We start from the raw sequence: 26,001 nt of genomic DNA, 5'->3' as shown, positions 1-26,001 counted from the left end.
CACTGTAAAAAACTGTAGGTAATTGAGAAGTCCCGACTTCCATTTTAAGAGTGACCTTTAATTTGCTAGGCGCCACAAAATAACTGTAGCGCTGCATTACCACACTTCTAACAAGGCTTACCTTCTCGGCATTCACCTCTTCATGAGGACTGTTTAACCGTGGGAGCCACTGCTGGGCACCAGGCAGTCATTTATAAACCTGCTTATCTGGCTAAAAGCACTCTAGCTTCGCATTGGTTTGGAAAGCACAGCTTGGTGGTGACAAATCAATCATTGCTTCCGACTGAGCAGATTGACCTCCTGAACAGCTTTCTGTACCCATCTCCTCCACCCAAAAACGAATACCGGGCAGAGTTCAGCACTGTTGAATCCCGTCGGTGGTGACCCTGGAGTTGCAGAACCCTGCTGCTGTAGTGATCAAAAGGCTTTACAGACCTCCACAACATCCATTTTCCTGAGGGATTGCAGTGTGGAATTGTATGTATTCTCTCTGACAGTGATCTTCCAGAGCAAGTGCAAGAAAAGTTCTTCAGTTACAGAAACCACATTGAGCTAAAGGTTCAAGGAGCTATTTTAGGGTACAGAACTACTTCACTGAACCTCTAACCAGGAGATCTGCTAATGCCATTTTCAAGGCTGATTTCAAATATATAATATATATTCAATATTGTTATAACTTTATTTTTAATGTATTTGTCCGAAAAAGGATCATGGAAGACGGTCCACTGCCGATACTGACCTTGCCAACAGCACCTTATTATGACCAGAAACCAGGAACTAGTGGATTACGGAAGAAGACATACATTTTTCAGACCAGGCTAAACTACCTGCACAATTTTATCCAGAGTATATTTTTTTCCATAGACCTAAGAGATCGACAAGGATCTACCATGGTGGTTGGAGGAGATGGGAGATATTTTAATAAGCTTGCAATAAAACTCATAGTTCAGATGGCCGCTGCCAATGGGGTTGGTATATCATAACTATGATTACGCCACTAATACCTAACAGATCTCTGATATGCTCATCCTTAGCATGTCAGATGTTCTCTGAATTTTGTAATGCACTAATACACATTTTTACCAGGATGCTGTTAGTTGACTGTTAAGGATCGTAAGAAACAGATTTCATGGGGGGCGGGGGAAAGCTAATTTAGTAGCATCGAAAACATTTACTGTTCTATGTTTTTCTGTGGTTTAGCTTTGAAAAAAGTTGAACTTGAGAGGAAATGTTTGCAAGTATAGAAATATTTTGTTACTTGTTTCTATGTGGTCTACAGCAAGTGACTGGTTACAAATTCTGTTACTAGATTACTATGTCCAAATATAGTGGTATAGTTAAAAAAAAAACAGGCTGGCTTGAGAAATAGATCTTGTGTTTTGTTCTGTTTTATTCTTCTTAGAACAGTCGAAGCGCTTTCATTCTTCATCTGAGCCACTCAGTAGATGAACCGACAAAGCATGTTTTCAGTTTCTCAATGGATATAAATAGCTGTGTCATGAGAATAACTAGAGTGTTTGAAAACCATGATGTTGGATAGGTTAGAGTAATGCAGGACCTCTTTTACACAGTAAGCTTCCACTCTGGCTAAATTCCATATGTTAGAAATTATTTCTAATGTTCAGTACAGGGTTGTTAAATTTATAGTTGATTTCATGGTAAAGTTTAAATAGATAATGTTAAAAAGTGCATTTGAGTTTGAGCCTCTCTTCTGCTGTTTGTACCACATGTGAATATTGTAAACACCAAAGAGAAATCAAATGTACATTCTATCCAGTGTAGGTTTAATATTTCCTATATGAAAATGCCTGCCAGTTTCTCTTGGTAGTTTAACTATTTCATTAGCAGAAGCTATTCATTTGAGAACAAGTAGTTCAGAATAACCTGTCGAGAACAATGGCAATGTTCAGGCATCATAGTATACCATTTAGTTTGACAAGAAGAACTCATAGCAAGTCTTGGGCTCAGTTGCTTACCCTTCTCCTCCTCCAGCATGGCCACGAGCAGAAGATTGTCAACAGTTCCAATTAACTACAGTTTAGTGTGTTGTTCAAATTGTAAACTGTGGTTAATGTTAACAGTGTGTTGTTGTTGTTTTTAAAAAACACACAAGTTAGCTTCATAACTCATTGTTTGAAGTTGACTTGTTTTAAAGAAATCATAGTTCATATTAGCCCATGTTTGTTGGGTTCAGTTAACACAATAAGCTGTGATTAATCTAAACTGGATGTGAATGCTTCTGAACTCCCTGTGAAAGGCATGGTAAGGGGGAGGTGTTAGTCCAAGACTTGCTGCAGCTTATTCTTGTTATGCTAAACTCAGGTTTAGTATGATATATGAACCAGACCAATTTATTTAAAGTAGAGATATGCCATGCTGCCTGTGGATGATGGGAGTTGTAATGCAACACATGTGGAGGGCATCAGTTTGAGGAAGACTGGAATGCATAGACTTTCACAAATCCTCTTGCCAGGAAAATGACCCTGGACCTCTGCTAAGAGCACCTGTTCATTGTAAACTTCATTGCCCCACCCTCCAGAGTCAGAGGAGGTGTATCATGCATCTCACTGAGCTTTAGAGCAAACAGCTTTTCCCTGCTCCAGAGCTCAGCACAAGGTGAGAACCCCTTCTTCCATTCCCCAACACATAAGAGGGGGTGAAAGACTTCTCAATTCATGCTGAATTTTGGTAAGGATTTGAGACAGGGAAAGCATCAGAATCAATCACAACTGACTGCCTATTAAGTCAAGCCAAAATGTGTGGGTCCCTGAGTATGTTGATATGAGAACGTAAAAAGAGCTCTGCTAGATCAGACCAAAGTCTTGTCTAGTTCAGCATCCTTTTGCTACAGTGGCCATTCAAATGCCTATGAGAAGGCCACAAACAGGACATGAGGGCAATAGTCCTCTTCTGCTGATGTTTCCCAGCAGCTGATGTTCACCAGCATGCTACCTCTGATACTGGCCTTCATGACTAGTAGCTATTGATAGTCTTATCCCATTCCACGTCTTATGGCAGCAAATTATATATGCGCTGTGTGAAGAAGCAGAACAAATATTGATATGAAAGGCATCTTCTCAAAACCATTGAAGTTGACCTTGTGTTATCAAGATGACCAAAGATCTCTTGAATTAGACATTTTCCAGTTAACATCTCAGAAAGTTAAATGCTTAATTATAACTGCTTACAAAGATGTTGGAAGTCTCAGCTTTCATCACTGTGGAGGAACCATGCTTAGCAACTCAAATAATTAGGCAGTTTCTCGTTTGATGCACAAATTGTTTGGGGATGTAAATGAATGATAAAGGTATGCTCTTCCCTTCTCACAGTCTAGATGCATAGGTGTAAACATCTGCTCTGGTGTATCTGTGTTACACTGAATAGCTAATATCCACAGTTAAAGGCACTCATTTTTAGTGAAGGTGGAGTCGTGACAAGGCGGTAACTTCCTGTAAAATGTTGTTGTGATGTAGGACACAATCCAACACAGGCTTAAGCATGTTTAAGCTTGTTAAACTCAATGGAGGAAAGAGTATTCAAGCATACACAGACCAAACAGATCTCAATACAAGGATATAAGTGGACGCAAATCCAGATATTTTAAAATAGTAACACAATTTAGTGTTACGATTTAGTGGAGTAGCATTTCAGTCTCCCAGGATATTCTGTAACAGACCTTAAAGTCATCATATTCCCCCCCAAAAAAATAATAATTCAAAGGGAGAATCTAGCATGAGGCTGCAAAGATAAAATTCATTAATAAATTGATCTTACCAAATCCTGTGAACGGTAATTACAGAATGTAATTTGCCTCCTTCAGGCGTTTGCTGATACCACGATGCCTTTTCATTATAAATGGTGCTAGTCAGAAGTGGGTATGGTGTATGAATCTTGTATCCACTTGACTGGATTTTATATTCATTCTTGCTCTGCAAAGGGTTGTGACCCACTACTACTGTTACTACTGTCTCTTGAGCTTTTATTTACTAATTATTTGTCATCTATACATGAGCTATGCATATTTCCCACTTTGGCCACTTCATGCATCTAATGAAGTCATAGATGGGGCAAAATCCCAGAGCAATCCCTGGGATCGTCCCTGTGCATCCACATGATTCCTCCCTTGCCCTATACTTTAGGCCCACTTTTTCCACGGTCTTGGGCTGGGCGCCGCAGTTTGTCCCTGTTCCTCGTGATGAGCTGGGACTCGCGCACGGGGTGTGGAGCTCCTTAGGAGCACTGCGCTTATCGGGGTGGGATGGGGGGAGTGGGGGAAGTATATTTTTTTAAAAAACACTTCCCTTTTGTTTTGTTTTTCTTAAAGAAGAAGATGTGCACGAGTGTTCGTGTGCATCTGCTTTAAGAAAAACAAAACAAAATGGCGGGCGCGACACCTCTCCCTCTGAGGTCGTTGCGCGCTGCATGTGAACAGAGGGGGAGATCATCACCCCTCCATCCTCCTAGACCAGTAGGTCTAGTTAAGGCCATAGACTGTGGCCCATGAAAGCTTATACCAATATGAATTTATTAATCTGTAAGATGCAGAATGACTCTTCATTGCTTTTCTGCAGCAGACTAACACTGTTATACTTCTAGAATTTGCATTGGATTGCGGGTATGATGTTTTAAAATTGTTTTGCATCCATGGAGCTGTAGAGTTCAGGACAATGGGCAGAAGGAACCCATTCCATGAATGGAAAGAGTCCTTCTGTTCATACAAGGCTGTTGGATCCAAGGAAGGCTAATGCTAATGGAGGCAGGAGGTAATATTTGTCCATTTTCCCTCCCCCCTGTAGTCTTCCACATCAACTCCCACACTCTTCCAGAGCAGATTTTGTGGGACTGCAAGGGGGAGTGGAATCGGTGACAAACGCTCTCCCCCACAGGTACAGGAGGGCCCTTTCTGTGGGTAAAATCTTGATAGGATTTTTAGAATATCATCATCATCATCATCATCATCATCATTATTATTATTATTTAACCTGCTGTTACATGGGCTCCTATGGATCTCCCATCTAGAATACTAATCAGTCTAACACTTGCTTAGTCCTCAGACCGTGCAATAGGCTCTGTTGCTATTGCCCATCTTGCCCAAAACCAACCTAGAAAAAACATAAAATGCAGGACTATTTCACTGCAATGTAATCCATAGTACATGTGTTTATAGCCCACTCAAGCTGGTGGATATTTGTTGTAAGTTACTTGGCATATAGTTGCTACCCTAGGGCCTGGGGAATGCTGCGAGTTGTGGGACTTACTTCTGTCTAAACGTGTATAGGATTGCGACCTTAGTTCCAGAATGGTCTAAAAAAAAGCTATTTAGCAAGCCTAAATAGGAAACTGAAATTTAAGAAAAAGATAATCTCATGATTTCATTGCAAGTTTGTCATACCAATATATTTTACTTAAATGTGATTGTATTAAATGTGAAGTGTGTTTTACAAAACCTCTGAATTTAATTATTATGGTTTTCAGTCATTGATAGCTGTGGGAAATACATGGTATGCTTTCAAGGAAGTTTGTAAATGTGGATTATGAGGTGAATAAGCCACGTCTTAGATGTGAACAGCAGTTTTGCCAATATGTGATAGAGGCAGGTACAGTTATTACTTTAGTAATGATGAATCAAAAGATTTCCAAATCAGACCATAAATAACTAGGAAAATGATTCATTACCTCTTACACTGTTCCTTGCTGACTCCTATGAGAGTACGCTATATTAAGTGGTTGGTCAGTTAAGTAATGCATATTCCATTTTTTACATGATGATTTAGTTTAATTAAAGGAAAATTAATATGCTAGTAGCTCCCTGGCTTCACATGCCTAGATAGTGATACCCATAATTAGAATTGTAATTATAGCATGGTTAAAGTGCTGCTGAAGCCACATTTAGAATGCTGATGCGTAGTTCCGGTTCCCTTCCTGTCCGCTAGATGTTCTAAAGAAGAAGATGGTACTGCAGACAGCAGTTAGCTTGATTAGGGAATCTGATCTTTACTATTTAAAGTCCCAAGTGCCAGCATTATGGTTGGAAAAGGAGAGATGTACCCTGTTCTGAATTTTATCATAGCAGATGATAAACACAGATGATGTAATTTTAAATGACAGGATCCATCAAGGGTATACAGTGGATCTCTTTTGAACTGGGATCCAAAACAATCCATTTCTTTTCCTTTACAGGAAATACAGCACATGAAATATGTTTTACTTAAATGCTTTTTTCTTGACCTACAGAAACCTCTCCTGTGGTACATGATTTTGAGCTGGTAGAATGCTATAATCTGGATAGTGTGATTTTGTCTTTTAATAGTGTTTCAAGCAATTTGTTTTAGCTTTACAATTTGACAGAACTATCTTTTTTATGATTTTATTTATTTATTTATTTATTTAAATCATTTGTATCCCACCCTATATCATTAGGATCTCAGGGCGACATACAGATAAAAGCATACAGTACAAAACAATAAATATACACAGCTAAAAACAAATTAAACCATGAACCAAGTTAAAACAATGTAAAAGTAGTAAAAGCAGTTAAAACAACGTGCCATCTTGGTGAATTTAACCCTTAAAGGCTTTGTTAAAAAGCTATGTTTTTACTTGGCATCAAAATGAAATCAGTGATTCCCATGGTTGTATTCTGCTAAGAAACATCCTTTACCTCTGAGGTTGCACACATGAGCTATTTGGATAGCTGGAGGAAATGGGATTGTAATGTGCATGTATAAAGTCCGAGTTGTAACTTAACACCAATTTCCGCCCTCTCTTTCTTCCCCCACCTAACCTTATCCTAATTGAGAAAGTTCCTATTACCTTACATAGAGTCACAACAAGCTATCAGTGTACTCTGTCCCTTACATATTGCTACTGAATATGGCTGGCTGAGTCGAAGTTCACATAGCTCGCGTCCCAAGGGGCACGAAGCTCTTTTTAACTCTTAATAGGAAAGCACCAGAATAACTAAGTGGGGGGAAATCGGCCCCATTTATCTAAATTACCTTGAAGGCAAGTAGAAAACATCTGAATGCTGAGCTTGGCTTGGGATTAAAGCTTCACAAAATTGTGCACTCTAAAAGGGTGAACTTTGCTCTTTGATTAATTTAATAGCATTGCTTTGTGCAAAACCTGAGCCTGTCTGTCTAAGTGAGACCCTGCCTGATCAACTGGGAGGCATTGATTTACCCTCAAATCAGGATAAACTAGAAATGACTAACTAGAAATGACTAACTACTGCCAGTGGCATGTGTATGGTATTTGATAACTGTGCTAGAGACTTGCCAGCAGCACCAGAATGGCAAGTTAGTACATGATTCTAAAAGTTGCCTGAACTCACATAGCCACAATACAAGTTGCTGGGTCTCTAGCCCTTCTTTGCTTGGACAGTCATGTGACTGGGGGCTGCCTTTATGGTGGTAGTTCGCCGCTGTGATGATCCCAAACCCCGCACTTTCGCTGCTGCAGGGTGGCGACAACTAATCTTGATGCCTCAGGGAAAACATGGGGTTTCCAGTGCTGGTCACATCCCCTGCCCTCTGCCTGGGTGGACGGTGACCAATCAAGGGCTTAGGGGCTGTCTTGACATTTTCTTATTTTATGATTGCATTTATGTCCTGCCTTTTCCCCCATCCAATGAACCCAAGGTGGCGTACATCCTCCTCCTCCTCTCCATTTCATCCTCACAACAACAACCCTGTGAGGTGGGTTGGGCTGAGAGTCTGTGACTGGCCCAAAGTCACCCAGTGGGTTTCCATGGCTAAGTGGGGACTAGAACCCGGATCTCCCGACTTGGAAAGCCCCAGAGTGGTTGTGCAATAACTGCTGCATTGTATAATCAAAGCCACACCACCACACACCCACCCTGGGGCTTTCCAAGTGTTTAGACAGCACTTAGCTTCAAATAAAGTACGGTATAATGTGACCTTAGTACCGTAATGAGAATTGATAATATATAATAAATTAAGGAGAAATGTTAAAAGTCCAGTAAGACAAACTTCTTGTCCCATGTATATACCAAGTGAAGTGCAAGTACCTAACAGTGCAATCCTATGCATATTTACTTATAAGTAAGCCCCATTGAATTAAATAGGTCTTGCTCCAAGGTAAGTGTGTAGAGGATTGAAGTTGGAGATGAGCAAAAATGGTAATGCTTTTAATTCCAGAATATTTCTAATATCACCAGGTGTGAAAGGGGATAGGCATCCTGCACCTTTAATAGTTGTGTGAAAGAGGGAATTTCAGTGTGTGTTTGCATGAGAAGCTACACTGCCTAAAATTCCCACTTCCATACAACTATTAAAGATGCAGGGCACCTGTCCTCTTTTGGATCCGGCCACCCTAATTTCTAAGAGTCTAAGAAAGGGTTGGTACATATAGAGCAGTCTTTTTTTTTTAGTGTTAATAAGCTCTATGTCTCTAAGCAGTGTTGTGCTCCCCCCTTTTTCCTTCTTTTTAGATTGGCCGTTTAGTAATTGGGCAGAATGGAATTCTTTCTACCCCAGCTGTGTCTTGCATTATTAGAAAAATAAAAGCGATTGGTGGTATCATTTTGACTGCAAGCCACAACCCTGGTGGACCTAATGGAGATTTTGGCATTAAATTCAATACTTCAAATGGAGGTGAGTATTTCAGATCCTCAACCCCACTTCTCCCCTCTGAACATTTCTCTTGCTATTGGCTGATATATAGACACTGTCCACACAGTGTTCATTTGCTGTCACTAGTATGTTTAACTTGGCTTACAATTGTCAGAACATGAAACAGGCTTACCTAAGGAGACCAGCTTGACTATTGGGTGGAGCAGAAGAAGAGGAAAAGGACGGGGAGAAGAGGGAGCTTGAAAGGAAACAAGGAAAGAAGGACATAAGTGGAGCAATACTGTTAGTATACTATCCTCTTTCTGAAGACCTGCTAGTATCACTTTCTGTCCAGTTCCTTCTCTTAGAAACATTAGAATGACTTAAGCAGTTCCTTATCCAGACCCATGTACACTAAGCTTCAGCAGTGGATGGTCCTACGATAATGCTGCATTCACTATTTACCCAGGCACTTTTTATTTGAGTAAACAAGCAAATATTCATCTTTATAGGGTGGCCACTTGCAAAAGAGGAGACCTTTAATAGCTATGTAGAAGAGAATTTCACCAGGTGTAGCTTGTCACGCTTGCTGAAATTCCCTCTGGTACACAACTGTTAAAGTTACAGGAGCCTTGCCCTTTTTTGCATCTGGCCATCCTACTCCTTAAATTCTCCATGACCTATAACTAATGACTGCAGTGAATTGCCCACTTTTGTCTGGGTGCTCACGAGCACATGCATACAAATACCTTGGTATCATGGGCTTTGTGTCTTGATTGTGCTATCTAGACAGTTATGGTTATGATCACCTGAATTAAATCTCCCTCCTTTTAGCATACTCTTCACACTCATTCCTCTGTACTTCAAAGCTAGCCTATCTCTGGTGACCAGTCGCTAAAATCTGTTTTTCACACTAGGGCCTGCTCCTGAAGGTATTACTGATAAAATTTTCCAAATTAGCAAGACTATTGAAGAGTATGCTATATGTCCAGATCTAAATGTAGACCTTGGTACCATTGGGAAGCAGCAGTTTGACTTGGAGAACAAGTTTAAACCATTTACAGGCAAGTAAAAATCTGTTTTCTCTCTCTTTTATCAATGAAAGCTCTCACTTGCAGTAGCTAGCTATTTAAACATTATGGTAATATTTCAGCAGGATGGCCAGATGCAAAAGAGCATGGGCCCGTGCACTACTAATGGTTGCATGGAAAAAGAAATTTCATTAGGTGTTGCTTGAATGAGAAGCCATACCTTCTGAAATTTCTTGCCGGATATAACTGATGTGTTTTTGTAAAATTGACTGTGAGATATTACCGATAATGTTGTGTTTGAAAAATTAACTGACTGCCTATAATTGTTAGGGTTGTTTTGAAGAATTATTTAGCATAATTGTACCATTATAAACTTTGCAAATAATAATAATAATAATAATAACAACAACAACAACTTACTGGTCTAGTGCAGCTTTGTCAGGTTTCTTACATTTAGAGAGTTTATTTTGAATTTGTTACTAGGAACCTTGTCCTTTCTGTTCTGTATCCCCAAAATTTCCTCTTCTATACACCTATTAAAGATGCAGGAGCCCTGTCCTCTTTTTAATTTATTATTTTTACTTAGTTTTAAATCAGGTTTACAATATTATCAATGTAGATTCTGTAGATTCTTTCCATTTCTTTGCTATTAATTGATCGGATGCTACCATCATAAACGTTAGTATTTTTGGTCTAATAATGTTTATTACGGGTCCCTAAAGATGGTTGTTCCCATTGATTTCATGGTTAATAGCCTATATATGTTGGATATGAGGCCTTTGATTGAGGAATCAAATACAGGCATCAGTTGTTCAAATGCTGTTAATGGTCTAGTGGACTATTTTCAAACTATAAGGTTGGAACTAAAATAGAGTACCTGGTATTCTTGAATTCGGTTTTCCTCTATGTCTTCTGACTGGTCCTTCAGCTGTGGACCTATTTGGAGGGTAACTCCTACAAATAAACACATTAACCTAAATAATCTGACCTGTTTCCATGTGCTAAATTGGCATCATTTTTCTTTTCATAAAAAGTTGAATGTAGTAAGAACAGTATAAAAGTGATAATGTATGTTGCCATTTTCTCCATACTTTAAGTGTTAGATGCAATAATGGATTAGTAATCCACTGGTGAGAACCAGCGTGGTTCGGTGGCTAAGGTGTCGGACTGGGAGTCGGGAGATCCAGGTTCTAGTCCCCACTCGGCCATGGAAACCCACTGGGTGACTTTGGACCAGTCGCAGACTCTCAGTCCAACCTACCTCACAGGGTTGTTGTTGTGAGGACGCTGTTCATATTTTGTAGCCTTTTCCCCCTACAAAATACAAGAAATGGGGCATGTTGTAATATTCAAAAGTTGTGCTATATACAAACATAGCCCATTTCTTGGTTAATTTCTCTGTTGCTCTATCAAATAATGGTTAAAGCATTTACTTGTATTACCTGCTTTTATTGAATAATAACTTTTTATAAATAATGTTATCTGATGCTTCAGATAATTGTATTTCTTCTTGTTTTTCAGTTGAAATTGTGGACTCCGTAGAAGCTTATGCCAACATGTTGAGGAATATTTTTGACTTTAGTGCACTAAAAGAACTACTCTCGGGTCAAAACCATCTAAAGATCCGGATAGATGCTATGCATGGAGGTATGTAGTGGAATAAGAAGTACAACTATTGTGCTGCTAAATTGCTTGAATATGTATTTCATTTCTTGATGACGAGAGATTCAGACTGCAGTCCTATTCCAATTTACATTGGAATAAGTCCAATTGAACCTTGTGGGGCTTACTTCTAAGTAGATACATATAGGATTGTCATATCCATTTATTATTTTCAGGCTTTATCACTTGTTAAATCAAAGTAGTAGCAGCGTTAATGGTATATCTTCATTTACTATCCCTTGTATTACAATACTATCAAGTTCTCCATCTACCTCCTTTTTCCATTGGCATGAGAAGGGGTTCTCTTGAACATCATGCACCAAAGCAATTTCAGTGCATATTATATTTTGAAGTGCTTGTGAAAAGCATACCAATGACTTGTAGGTTTTATACCCAAGAACTCTCTACTATATTCTGTTAATAACCATACACATTTCTTAATAACCAAACTTTGCAGCAACATCTTTAGAGAATGTGGTTATTTTTAAGTGTCAAATGTTGATGCATTTCTATTTATCTCTACATGCAATGCTGAATCAGTTGTTGGCCCTTATGTAAAAAAGATCCTCTGTGAAGAACTTGGAGCACCGGCAAATTCTGCTGTGAACTGCATACCTCTTGAGGACTTTGGTGGCCACCATCCTGATCCAAACTTAACCTATGCTGCTGATCTGGTCCAGACCATGAAGACAGGAGAGTATGATTTTGGAGCAGCCTTTGATGGAGATGGGGTATGTTCAGGTTTTCTCCCCCTGGTTTTCCTCGAAAATGCAAGCACAGTTCCTGCCAATACATGACACTTGAAATAGTTGACGCATTCATAAGTAGTTGGACTATACCTATCCATGGTAGAAGGAAATAGAACTTATATTGAAATTTCTATGCTCCAGAGTGGTGAGGGAAACTTGTTCAGTGCTAAATGTTGCTTTAGAAAACTATTCAACATCTAAGGTCCTCCTCTGAGGGAAGCTCGGAGAATGGCAACAAGGGAGAGGGCCTTTTCAGTGGTGGCTCCTCAGTTATTGAATGATCTCCCCAACAAGGCTTGCCTGGTGCCAACATTATTATTTTTTTTGGTACCAGGTCAAAACTTTTCTCTTCTCTCAGACATTTAACAGCATATGCTGGGTTTTTTAGTTGTTTTAGTTGTTTTTTAGTTGTTTTAAATGGATATTGTCTGTTTTTGTTTGTATTTTATGCTTTTTATGGTTTTAAATTTTGAATATTTGTTTTTAATGTTCACTGTTTTTAACTTTTGTAAACTGCCCAGAGAGCTTCTGCTATGGGGCAGTAGATAAATTTAAATAGTAGTAGTAGTAGTAGTAGTAGTAGTAATAATAATAATAATAATAATAGCTATAGGGTCACAATTTATATATTTTATGAGCAAAACAGGGAAGAGAGATGGTCAACATGTCAGAAAATATGTTATGTTTTCCCTCATTAACTAAGGCTTCCGTTCATTTAAGTTGACCAAGATGTTAAATTGAGCATCAAGATATTCCAAGTCATATTTATATTAAAACATCAAACCCTTTCCTACAAAATGAGGTCTAGAAAGATCGTATTTTAAAAAGAGGGGTGAGATTTCTAAGACCCTGTTGAAATAAAAGGGCGTACTATATGCTTCATGCTATATAGGAGGAGGGCTTTCTCCGCTGTGGCACCCCGGTTGTGGAACGAGCTCCCCAGAGAGGTCCGCTTGGCGCCTACACTGTACTGCTTTCGTCGCCAGCTGAAGACCTTTTTATTCACTCAGTATTTTAACACTTAATTTTAACTTAAATTTAAATTTTACTGTTTTAACTCTGTATTTTAATCCTATATCAACTTTGCTGTGTGGTTTTATCCTGGTTGCGCTTTTTATACTGTATTTCGTAATTGTGTTTTAAACTGTTGGGTGTTTTACTGTGGTTTTAATTTTTGTGAACCGCCCAGAGAGCTTCGGCTATTGGGCGGTATAAAAATGTAATAAATAAATAAATAAATAAATAAATGCTATATTCCATGTTCTCCACATGGTGGGAAATAATAATATTCCAGCCACATATTATGCCAACTAATCAATATCACTTGAATCCTTGATATGTTTGTATTTTGATCTTTCTTCTGATGGTGTGTGCTAGTTGTATCTGGATTTAATGTCATTGGAGACAAAGTCTGCATAGTAAATTTCCTGACAGCTAAGCAGTCCATTAATATGTGCAATTAATAATTTAAGAAAATTATTTAATTATTGTAAAGATGGCTATTGTGCTTATAAAGACTTACAAAATATATCTACTCTTTAAATGGCTGGGAATACCAGGATATTCAAGAAAATATATAGTGTGTAGAAAAGAAGAGTAGGAGGAGTGAATTTCAGCAAGTGTAGTTTGCATGACAAGCTATAGCCACTGAAATCCCCTTTTCTAAACAACTTTTAAAGGTGCCTGGAGCCCTGTCTTCTTTTGTGTATGGTCATCCTGAAAATATAATAGAATTGATTTAAAGGACTTGCAGTGAAATCCTCAAATGCCTATTCAAAAGTAAATCAACTTGCAGCCTTAGTCTGTTCAAACCTGGTTGTTTATTTTGGAGGTCCTGGGGAGTTCACAGTTATATTTTCTTCTGGCCATCTGTGTCAACAATATAAAAAAATCTCAGAGCCTTGTGGCATCTTAAAGGCTAGAAATTTATTCCAGAATCAATGAATAAAACAAATATGAACCAGAATAAATTTGATAGTTTTTAAGGTGCCATAGGATTCTTCGTTTTGGCTGCAACAGGCTAACATGGTGGCCATGCTGGAAAAAGATTAAAAATCTGCTTCTTCTTTTTAACTGTCTTTTATCAGGATCGCAACATGATACTTGGAAAACATGGATTCTTTGTTAATCCCTCAGACTCTGTAGCTGGTATTGCCGCCAATATTTTTAGTATTCCTTACTTTCAACAAACAGGAGTTCGAGGGTTTGCCCGAAGCATGCCTACGAGTGGAGCAATTGACAGGTAGGACTTAACAGGTGGGATGCCTTCCTTTTGGGGCATGTTCAGACAATCGCAGTGGGGGAAGAAGCCATCATGGCTTCTCTCCCTGCATGCTGCACACGTGATCAGCATTTGCATTATTCACCACACTACAGCATGGCTCGGTGTGTCATCCGAACCTGGTGCACAGGGCTTTGTACCCACCCTACAACCTGTACTGCATGTCATGCGTTGTAGGATGGCAATGACACCCGCCATGCCGTGCACTGGGTTCAGATTGGATGCAGGGTTTATTCTAATGTGCAGCTGGACACATTTTGTGCAGTTGGAAAAAATAGGCAGTTGAAACTAAGTTTTTGTGCAGTTGGGAATATGGATTTTAAAAAGAAACAAGGTTATTTCTTAAAAGAAATAGCTAAGAAAATAAGATAAAGAAATAGAACATTAAGATAGAGCACCTTTTATCAGCTTAGGTTGATATACCAACTACGCCCTTATCTGGACAGAGATAGCCTAGCTACAGTTATCCATGCTCTGATAACCTCTCGTTTGGATTACTGCAATGCGTTATACGTGGGGCTGCCTTTGAAAACGGTCCGGAAGCTTCAGCTGGTACAAAATAGGGCAGCCCGTTTACTAACAGGGACTGGCCGACGAGATCACATTACGCCAGTCCAGGTCCGGGCCCAATTCAAAGTGCTGGTATTGACATTTAAAGCCCTAAACGGTTTGGGGCCAGGTTATCTGAAGGAACGCCTCCTCCCATATGTACCTACCCGGACCTTAAGATCATCTACAGGGGCCCTTCTCCGTGAGCCCCTGCCAAAGGAAGTGAGGCAGGTGGCTACTAGGAGGAGGACTTTCTCCGCTGTGGCACCCCGGTTGTGGAACGAGCGCCCCAGAGAGGTCCGCTTGGCGCCTACACTGTACTGCTTTCGTCGCCAGCTGAAGACCTTTTTATTCACTCAGTATTTTAACACTTAATTTTAACTTAAATTTAAATTTTACTGTTTTAACTCTGTATTTTAATCTTATAATCAACTTTGCTGTGTGGTTTTATCCTGGTTGCGCTTTTTATACTGTATTTCGTAATTGTGTTTTTAACCTGTTGGATGTTTTTTGTGGTTTTAATTTTTGTGAACCGCCCAGAGAGCTTCAGCTATTGGGCGGTATAAAAATGTAATAAATAAATTTATACTATGTGTTGGGAATAATTGTAAGAACTAGATAATGGAATAACAGAAATGAAGATTATTTCTGTTCAGCCAAGTGAATTGGTTTATTGCATCCCTAAGTGGCAAGTGCTGCTCTTTGTTCAGATCAGCCATCCCCAGCTTGCTCTAGATGCTTTGGACTACAACACTAGCATTCCTAACCATTGACTATGATAGCTGGGGCTGATGGGAGTTGAAGTCAAAAACTTCTGGAAGTCACTAAAGTGGAGAAAAATGGTTTAGATAGGATTATCTACGGGTGTTTTGCTAAAGCCACACAGAAAGCAGTAGAGGCATTCCTACACCATGACTTGTAAATTGGTAGTGGCTGTTGCTAACCTTTGCACCTGCCGCACTAAAGCAGAAATAAAACAACTGTGACTCCTGGGCAAGTCAAGTGCAGCTCCTGTTCAGTTTATGAAAGTGAATAGAGCTAGAAGCTGAATCTCTGTTGCCTGAGGCAGAGGAGAATCAGGTATGCGGATGCCTAAGAGGGAGGACTGGTAATAAGGGACTGTTGGGGAGGAGGAGGAGGAGGAGGAGGAGGAGGAGGAGGAGGAGGAGGAGGAGGAAATGGCATTGAGGATTGTTGAGGGTTTAAAAGAAGATTGCTTGGTTTCAGGCACATGGAGATGTTTACTCCATAGGTGCACCTTCTGTTGTGACTTATTGCAGGGGTGAGCAGAAAGTAGGTTTCCAGATGTTTTGGACTTCAGTCCCAGCATTTCTGACCATTGGCCATGCTGGCAGTGATTTCTAGGAATCTTAAGTCGACCATGTGGAGATGACCTTTTGCCCACCCCTGGCTTACTGTAACTGCAGGTGGGTGGGATCAGTGAAGGATCTTGCATTGTAGTAGGCTGTTGAACAAGATGGCCTCATGGAAGACACAATTTGTGAGTTGATGACAAATCTTCATTGCCATATTTTGTAATATCTTTCATGTAATAACAGTGAGATGAATCTTGCTGTTTTCACCTAGCAATAAAAACATGTGTGTGAGGCAAAAATACATAGTCTTTCTAGCCTGCAAGAGTGAACATGGAATTCCTGGCCTGCATGTTAACATAAGAAGAGCCATGCTGGCTCAGGTTAAGGCTTATCTAGACCAGCATTCTGTTCCCACCGTGGCCAATCAGATGCCTGTGGGAAGACCTGAACAAATAGCACCCTCCTGCTCATGTTGCACAACAACTGCTATTCAGAGGCATACTGCATACTGCCTCTGATATTGGACTATGACTAGTAGCCATAGATAGCCATATCCTCCATGAGATAAGGTGCTTGTTGCATGTTTCAATATTTATTCTTCCCTGAGGAGTTTTTAGGAATTTTCAATACATGTGGCAGGTTGATCTCTAGTTGAGGTACATACAGCATTAATTGATTGCCCCTTTCTATAGAACTCACTACCTACTAGAATTATCTGCCTGGCCAACTCTCTGCCTGTATTTAGGGAAGGTAATGAAACCCTTTCCCTTTAAGGTGCCCTCTCCACCTTTAAGTAGCATCTGTTGTTTTACCTGCCTGCTGGCGTTCTTTCAGTCTTGTAGTGCCATTGAAATCGATTTGTGTTTTAGCACATTTTAATTGTTTTTGTTGTAATGTTATGTATTTAAGCCATTTAGAGGTCCAGTTGGTTAGCTGAGGAAGTTTTAAATGTAAAGAAAATTAAACACATCTTCTGAAAAATGAAATATATTTATTTCTAAATTTTAATTCTTAATATACTAAGGGTGCAATCCTATGCATGTTTAGACAGAAAAAAGTTCTACAATTCCCAGGATGTCCGAGGCAGTTGTGCTGGCTGGAGTATGCTGGGCATTGTAGGAATTTTTTCTGTGGGAATGTGCATAGGATTATACCCTATATATTGCAGAATATTGATGAGGATCCAAGATCTTGGACATGGCCAATGAGATTCTGACATTTTTCTTTCTCTCTCATTCTCTCTCTTTTTTTTAATAACAACAGAGCTTGGCAAACAATCTGCTTTTGAGACTCCTCTCCAGTTTCAAAAATGGCTTGTTGTGCAGCATGAGGGGGTTCTATTCAGGAAACCAAGTCAAAAAAGTCCTTTTTGGCACACAGGTCAAGTTACATGTTCCTTCGGGAGCTGGCCTTGCTTGGCAATGTTCTCTAAAACTTTGAAATTTGATTACTTTCAGCTCACCCCCTTCTTAGCTGATGCTCAAGTAACGTAAATGTGCCCTCATAAGAGAAGACAACTTCTGAAACGAGACCTGAATCCCTAGTTTATGAAGTGGGATGACTAATAACAATTACTCTTTTTCTACAGTAAAGTATTGATTGGTAACACTGACTTTCTTTTGCCTTTTTTGAAGGGTGGCCAAAGCTACAAAGATTGCTCTGTATGAAACCCCAACAGGTTGGAAGTTCTTTGGAAATTTGATGGATGCAAGCAAGCTGTCACTGTGTGGAGAGGAGAGTTTTGGTACTGGTAAGCAAACATCCACGACATCTATTTTTATTTCTATGTTTGTATCCCATTCGTCCTCCCAAGACAAAGACCAAAGCGGCTAACAATAACATGTCAAATCAAATACAACAATATTTAAATATTTAAAAAATAAGAACCGAACAGTATGAAACATATATCACAAATTAAAATGCTACAATACAATTAAATTCTTTAGGTGTTTCAGTTCAACACCTAAGGCAAAAACATAACAGGTCAATTAATAGAAAACAAAACAAAATCCCTAAATATTAAACCATGAAATTCCTACTAACAAGGTGATAGGAAAACACAACACATACTTTACTCAGAAATATACATTCTTGTACACCCACTCCAGTGCCAATTTGCCAAAATGTTGAGACGCAACATTAAAGTAGACCAGTCTTCCCCCAACCTGGTGCCTCCCAGATGTGCTGAACTACAACTCCCATTATTGCCAGTTAGATGGGTTTTGGCTTGGAGATGATGGGATTTGTAGATCAGCACATGGAGGGCACTGTTTTAGGGAAGGCTGAAGTAGTCAAATCCAGCTTGGATCTGGCTAGCCAGAGCTGAAAGAGAAGGAGCCTGGTACGTACCCATGAATACAATAACACTGCAGAATAACTAAATCCATCATACTCCAACAAAACTTTATGTCAGCCTTCCCCAACCTGGTTACCTGCACATGTTTGGGACTAGTAGTTCTACTTGCATGATTTTTGTATGTCTGTTGCAGGATCTGATCATATCCGTGAAAAAGATGGACTCTGGGCTGTCTTGGCGTGGCTGTCTATCATTGCTGTCCGCAAACAGAGTGTGGAGGAGATCCTGAAAGATCACTGGCAGAAATATGGGCGGAACTTCTTCACAAGGTAAGGATTGTCTCATTTCACAGAAGAATTGCTTCATGCCAATTCCATACGTTTTATATGTGAATATTATTGCAGGCCTATCCAGTTGAATTTAAATGTTTTTAAAATGTTTTTAGGATGTTTTTTTAGGATGTTTTTAACAATGTATATTATGTTTTAATTGAGTATTGTGTATTTTATCGTTTATTGTTGTTCAGAATGGAGAGGCGGGTAAGAAATAAATTACTACTACTACTATTATTATTATTATTATTACAACAACAGTTTATTGCAGTCAATAGTCCATTCCAACAAAATTACATACAAAAGGACTGAGCATACAATTAGCTATTAAAAAGACAAGTAATCATAGAGGATCTAATAGAAATGGCCAGGTTCAAAAATTAATTATTATTAATTCCATTATCATAACGTCTGTCAAAGAAATGATCATGTAAAGAACTGGTATGATCTGAAGTTCCAGATTCTGCACCAGTTTTTAAATCACATTATGTAAATTGTATACAGATTTCCTCCATGAGGATTCATGGGGTTCTGTTAAATAAAACATTGCACATAGCATATGAAGACCATGAAAACATGACTATATGGAGTTAAGACTTTATTCAGATGCAGAAGTCCATACAAGCCTACTAAATGCTTATTCTTTGGATTTTCAATACATGATGGGTCTGTGTTTCTTTGGGTGCCTGGTAATCAAAAATGATTGGGTGCCTGGTAATCACATATTGCACTTTATTAATAAGGATAAAATTCTCGTGTAAATCCACCTCCTGTTTTGCACAGAAGACCTACCAGAATTCATTGCTACAAAAGCTGAATGCCTTCAATGCCACTGTAATCCAGAGAGCTTCAGCTATTGGGCAGTATAGAAGTGCAAATCATCATCATCATCATCATCATCCTGGTGGGAAGATATGAAAACAGAAACGATCAAACATCACTTTGCAGCCACTGACTGGAAATTATGGCCACTATTTCTAGGATGTGCTTTGGCCTGTTGCTCTATATTGTCTGGAGCACTGTGCTTGAGTGAATTAATCTGATTTAATTCCAGACTAAGATAGGGATGCTACTGTCCTGTCCAAAATAAATGGGATCTAAGTTAGCTGTGGCTAACTTTTCACATTGATTTTCAATGGGACTCAAGTTCAGTTTACTTAGTGTGAATGAATCCAGCTCCATTATTGCAGTCCTAGCCAAAGTGTCTGCTCTCCCTTATGTATTTTCCTGGCCAGAGCAATCCTTTGGTGGGGAGAGGGGTAGAATCTCTGGAGTAGCTTCTGTTGTTTCCTATGCCCTGCTGGTTCATTGTGCCCAGAAAGTGAGGTGAGGTGGGGTGGGTGTTGTTGTTGTTGTTTTTGGCCTTTTCACTGCTGGGGCTTTTTTTTAGTCCCCTCCCAATGTGAGAAGTAAGCCTCATGTGGCGTAGAGCGGTAAAGCAGCAGTTTCTGCAGCTGAAACTCTCCCCACGGCCTGAGTTCGATCCCAGCGGAAGCTGGTTCTCAGGCAGCTGGCTCGGGTCGACTCAGCCTTCCATCCTCCCGAGGTCGGTAAAATGAGTACCCAGTTAGCTGGGGGAAAGGTAATAACGGCCGGGGAAGGCAACGGCAAACCACCCCGCAATAAGGCCTGCCAAGAAAACGTCAGCGAAAGCTGGCGTCCCTCCAAGAGTCAGTAATGACTCAGTGCTTGCACGAGAGGTTCCTTTCCTTTTCCAATGTGAGAGGAATGTGCTAAACCAGTTCACTGGATGGGGGAATGGAAGGCCTTTGGATTCTCTGAATCCAAGGCTTCGCTCAATCCATCCTGATATGCCCACATACTATGTCAAGATACTAACAGTGAAGAAGTGGTAGCAGTGTGGTTTCTTCCACCACCATGAGGAGGCCTCCACCATCAGATTTCCTTTTCCACCCAGGGATATCGACCTATGGAGGGGGAATTGTGCAGTATCATAAGGCTCCTGGGATGTCCACCCATGGACTATAGAGGTTGGATCCAGAATGGTTCCTCTGCCCACAAAGGGCTACCACTGATGGAATGGGACTTCCGCCTCTCCTTCTCCATGTGCCGGCAGTGTGGGCGTCGGGTCAGCTTCCCTTGCGAGAACATTCCAGAGGTCTACAAACCGTAAAATTGAAAAACCCACAGAATGAGGAGTTTGCTGCCCATATTTATCCATTTTTATTTTATTAAAGATTCCCTGATTTCTTCCAGATATGACTATGAAGAGGTGGATGCTGATGGCGCCAACAAGATGATGAAGGATCTAGAGACACTCTTCTTTGACCGTTCCTTTGTGGGGAAGCAGCTATCAGCGGGTGACAAATCATACACTGTGGAGAAAGCTGATAATTTTGAGTACAGTGATCCTGTGGATGGGAGCATCTCAAGAAACCAGGTAAGAAAAAGACTGAACTTGCTGTAGCCTTCAATGGCAGTTAAGGTATGTCTTGCTTCTATAAATCAGTTTTATGAAGATGTCCATAGATATATGAATAGCTTTTAATGTTAAGATTTTGCTTTTCACTTGTCATTTTGCCCTTTGTAATTACCAGAAAAGCAAAGGAGGAGCCCTCACAATTAGTTAAAACATGCAAACAGAGAAGCGCCTTGTGAATAAATTACCCAACTGAATTGAGCTGGAATGTTATGCAATGAAAGTTGAATGCTATATACACTTTATTACTTAATAAATACACCTGATGTGTTACACAATGTAAAAGATATACTTTGATTAAGCAGAATAATAAACAATATGAATACAGTTGATTCTACCTAAATGGGTGTATAATAAACCCAATTGTTATAGAAAGAAAACTGATTACAACACTGAAATTAATTTTGATAGGTTAACAAATAATGCCTGGTAAGTATTGAGTAGATGAAAACTCTGGATTGTGTTGTGCGTTTCAATACTTCATCAGTGAAACTAATTATATTCCAGGCCACGCTCTGTTTCACACTCACTTTCATTGCATAACGTTCCAGCTCTATTCAGTTGGGGAATTTACTCACAAGGGCTGTCTCTCTTTGTGATTACTAAGCAAAATAAAAAATGGAGGGGCCTTACTATTCTCAGTCTGCCTTACATGTCATTGTGCAAGTTATATTCACAGCTGACTAAAATTAGGAGATAATCTCCTTCAATCATGACCAAACTGGCTAATCTAATCTTTACCATTATTATTTGGGCGGATTTAAGGGTGGGATTCTATGGGATATTTAATTTCCCATATGTTGTTTACATTTTTTAATGATTATTTAGGGATAGGTTTATAGATTATTCTCTAAACAATGGGAGAGAAAGGATGAAGAAATAGCATTATCAAATATTTCAGGCATATTTCTTAGGATTGTTTTGTTTATTGTGCTTCATTTATGGCAACATATGACAATGTGTCATTATATTGTAAAACTGTTGCGGTTGTATGTTTTAGTAATTTAAGTATTTTCTAAGATTAGTGTTTCTGTCTTTATTGTCTTGTTATGTATGCATTGTGATTGTTGAAGTCAGTTCTGATATTGACGAGGAGACTCATTTTAGGTTTGTTTCATTGATACATATTTGCAGATACCTCTTCTCATTTGTCATCTATTTAAGGCATTGTCCTGCTTATGCACAAATGACATGCAGCTTCCAAGCAGCTTTTTGTTTTGTTTTGAGGAAAATAAATGGCACAGCTTTTTTAAAAAAATGAATAGCTTTTTACATCTTTTTGAATTTAGTTCCATTTTGTAATAAGACCATTTTATACTATGCCACCGTATTCCAATGTCTGGTGACCAGTGGGAACCATAGAAGACCTTCTTTTTCTGTTGAACTTTCCATGGCCACATGAGGCTATTTTGCTAAACTTTAACCTCCAGAATCCAGGCCCTTACTGCCATACTATCTCTGATTGGAAGCTTGGTGGAAAAAACTTATAAGATCCTCTCGTGTTTTATTCCATCTCCTGAGGACCTTTCTATATGATATGTGAAAGGATGGAAACATATATCCTTTGGGCTTTGGATCTTCTGAAGATCTCTGACATATGTGGAGTTAACGCAGACTGGTCAGAAAGAGCGAACTAGTCATTGTGATCTCTGCTCTGTTCGTGACCTAATTAAATACTTTTTAAAGCTATCTTGATATAACTCTTGTCAGTTCGAATGAACGGTAGTGAAAATGGGTAACTTCTATGTTCAGTGTTTTAATCTTTGTAAGCTGCCCAGAGTGCTTTGGCTATGGGGCGGTATATAACTGTAAATAATAATAATAACAACAACAATAATAATAACAACAACTGTGAAAACCTCTGCCATGATGGCTTTCAATTTAGTATCACTTGGGAATAATTTGTCTGCCCTAGTTTCCTTGGGCTCAACCTCTAAATAGCCCTTCTAAAAAGAAACAGGAGAGCCCACTACCAGGCTTGCTGATGGCTTGTCAAACTCTTTGGTTGTGTGACCATATCTCTGAAGTCAGTGGTATTTTTTCTTCCTTTTTATTTCTTTCCTTCTCCTTGTCCCTTCCCTTTAGCTCCTTGCCGAAGCCTACTCCCTCTTAATCTTGTTTGGGTCTGTTTGTATGGTGTCTCTTGTCTGAGTTTCCCCGCTCTGAACAAACTTTTCTTCCCAAATGTTGGTCCAGCTACTCCACTCAGGTCTTAGCAAGCACTAATTGAAGATTTGGATCCAGTGAAATTTAATAGTGTTTCCATTGATTACAACACATTATGTATGTGTGACTGTTTAAAAGTCAGAAAGGCAAGCCTTCCGTCCTTTCATAGTTTTACATTTAGAATAGTGGCAGTAATTCTCCTGGCTGAAACATTCCATCTTATGACTTTTCCACCTATCCATGGAGTTCAGGCAGCTCATCATCCTGTTAACTTCAAAGCAGCAGCACCTGATAATTGAGTTTCAGCCTCTACAAATCAACAGAAGATGGAATATCTCTCTGTATCTGGCTCAAATAGATAGTTTCATAAAATATGAAACAGAATCCTGAGTTTCCTGAAAAAGTCTGGATGAAATGTGTAAACGTAGCTAAGAAGTTTATCTGAATGGTAAAGAAGCTATGGACAAATGGAGTACAAGATGTATAATATCATGACACAATATTGTTTAATTCATGCATATTTTGGATCAAAAATATGCAATATTGTTTAATTCATACATATCTGTACAGCAAAATGAGAATGTTTTCTAGTCAGGAATATTAACAGGTTTGCCAACGGTAGTTAGCCAGCTGTCAAACAAATTCTAGGTTTTTAACCACTTTTTGTATTCAGAAAGGTTTAGTGAGGAGTGGCCTGCCAAGAAAACTGCTCATTTGTTGTGTGTTTGCTCTTTTAGGGTCTGAGGCTCATCTTTGCTGATGGTTCTCGCATCATCTTCAGACTGAGTGGTACAGGAAGTGCTGGAGCAACTGTGAGACTGTATATTGATAGCTATGAAAAAGATGCGCCAAAAATCTATGAAGATCCACAGGTGGGTTTTATTGAGAAGCTGTGCCTCTTGTTCTATCCCATTCCGCCGAAAGAACCTATTCATTCCTTGCAATGAAACTGAGAGTTCCATAAGTATCAAAGGGCCAAGAATCTAATTTATTTGCATTGTAGACACTGTGATGAAAAATAAATAAGAATATCGTATTCTTGGTAAGGAAAGGAAGAAACAGGAATACACGTGGCGTGCACACACCTATATATAAAGGAGTTAGGGAGAGGAGTCATTGTGAGGAATGCTAAATACGAAAATCCTTCTCTGTTTAGCCCAAGGAACTAGGAGCTTGCTCATAAATAAATATATAGAGGAATGCTTGCAAACTTCAAGCGGATACTTATCCACATGCTTTCAAGTTTTTGGTTTTGGTCATTGTATACCTATGAGTGCTAGAAACTTGTTTGTTCAACAGAAACCATGCTTCCATAGACTTATGCATGGGCATAGGTTCTGCAGTGCATACTGTGACTGTGATTATTCAGGTTTCTAGATCCCTTCGGTTGTATCCAATGTTAGTCTAATTTTAGTTCTATTTATTTCAATGGGTCTACTCTAACTAGGACTAACATGGGATACAACCCCTAATTTTATGTTTCTGTACAAGGTTTATGACCAAGATATGACTTTGTTAGAATAATGAACACTACATTGTTTCCAGGATTTTGACCAGCATTTTTCTTGTTCTTCCTCATTTCCCTTTTTCTCTTTCCCTTTTTTTTTTTGTTGTTTTTTTGCAGGTCATGTTGGCTCCTCTCATCTCCATTGCACTGAAGCTTTCACAGCTTCATGAGAGAACTGGCCGCACTGGTCCCACCGTCATCACATAAATGTAAAACTTGAAGCCATTGGAATAGACGCCGCGGAGTGATTGGCCGCTGTCAATTGGAATCAGCTATTCTTCTTTCCTGTTATCAAATGTAGTCCCCAAAATGCTAACACTCTTTCAAAAGCACTATAAAGTAAAAAAAGGATAGATGTGATATTTTTAAGAGTTTACACTATGTGTATACGGATATGCATTGCCTTTTTAATGTCATCTGTTACCTTCCTAATTTGTGTGTACTTATTTAGTACAGTATATGCTGCCTTTCAGTTTAGCAGGAATTTGAAGGACGGCTGTGTAAAAACAATAGGAGTAAATCCTGATATAATGCTACTCTTTCTTGGGAGTTCCTCTGAATTGCCTCTGCACAAAAAGTGTTTTAGGTTTTTTGGCAATGTGTAAGACTTCCTTTTAAGTTTTGTGCCACAATATGTACAATCACTGTGATTTTTTGTGTCTCTCTGATCCCCGTGGGCTATCGCCTTTAAAACAACTACAACAACAAACTATCAACTGAGCTCTGTGCCATAATCTGCTGTACGAAGCCTCCACTGCTACTCCCGCACAGAGTTCACCATAAAAACAAGCATTACAAGATATTAAAATGAAATGAAGCACTATCCCTATAGAATGGCTCTATTCTTTACAACTATGGATTATGTATATAGCATGCATTAACAGATTTTAAAAAGTACATGCTGGAAGTGGAGCAAAAAGTTAGACAAGATTTTTTTAAAATTTATTTATTTATTTACTTTTCACCATGGACTTCCATCTCATGCTTGTTAGATTGCTCTCTCCATTACTTGATCTTCTTTTCATCGCTAGATCAGCCTTTCCCAGTCTAGAACCCTCTGGATGTTTTGGACTACAGCTCCCATCAGCCCCAGCAAGCA

General features: G+C 39.2%; 1 protein-coding gene across 2 annotated transcripts in view; it reads left to right on the top strand.

Annotated features, from left to right (window-relative positions):
* PGM1 (phosphoglucomutase 1) overlaps positions 1–25,727 on the top strand; it is a 38,780-nt gene extending 13,053 nt beyond the window's left edge. The window contains exons 1-11 of one of the 2 annotated variants that reach the window (XM_063137921.1): positions 696–968; positions 8,453–8,615; positions 9,491–9,637; positions 11,126–11,251; positions 11,807–11,997; positions 14,103–14,257; positions 17,796–17,911; positions 18,651–18,786; positions 21,007–21,190; positions 24,133–24,267; positions 25,020–25,727. In XM_063137921.1, the coding sequence (XP_062993991.1) occupies positions 711–968; positions 8,453–8,615; positions 9,491–9,637; positions 11,126–11,251; positions 11,807–11,997; positions 14,103–14,257; positions 17,796–17,911; positions 18,651–18,786; positions 21,007–21,190; positions 24,133–24,267; positions 25,020–25,109 (1,701 nt within the window). In that variant the 5' untranslated portion in view covers positions 696–710 and the 3' untranslated portion in view covers positions 25,110–25,727. Of the gene's footprint in view, positions 1–695; positions 969–8,452; positions 8,616–9,490; positions 9,638–11,125; positions 11,252–11,806; positions 11,998–14,102; positions 14,258–17,795; positions 17,912–18,650; positions 18,787–21,006; positions 21,191–24,132; positions 24,268–25,019 lie in introns of those variants that run through there. The other variant, XM_063137929.1, reaches the window with a different exon arrangement.
* The last annotated feature ends 274 nt before the right edge of the window (positions 25,728–26,001 follow it).

The sequence above is a fragment of the Elgaria multicarinata genome, chromosome 1 (genome assembly GCF_023053635.1).
Source record: "Elgaria multicarinata webbii isolate HBS135686 ecotype San Diego chromosome 1, rElgMul1.1.pri, whole genome shotgun sequence".
NCBI lineage: Eukaryota > Metazoa > Chordata > Lepidosauria > Squamata > Anguidae > Elgaria > Elgaria multicarinata.
Note: the sequence above shows the minus strand (reverse complement) of the source record. Positions and strands in the feature narration are given on the sequence as shown.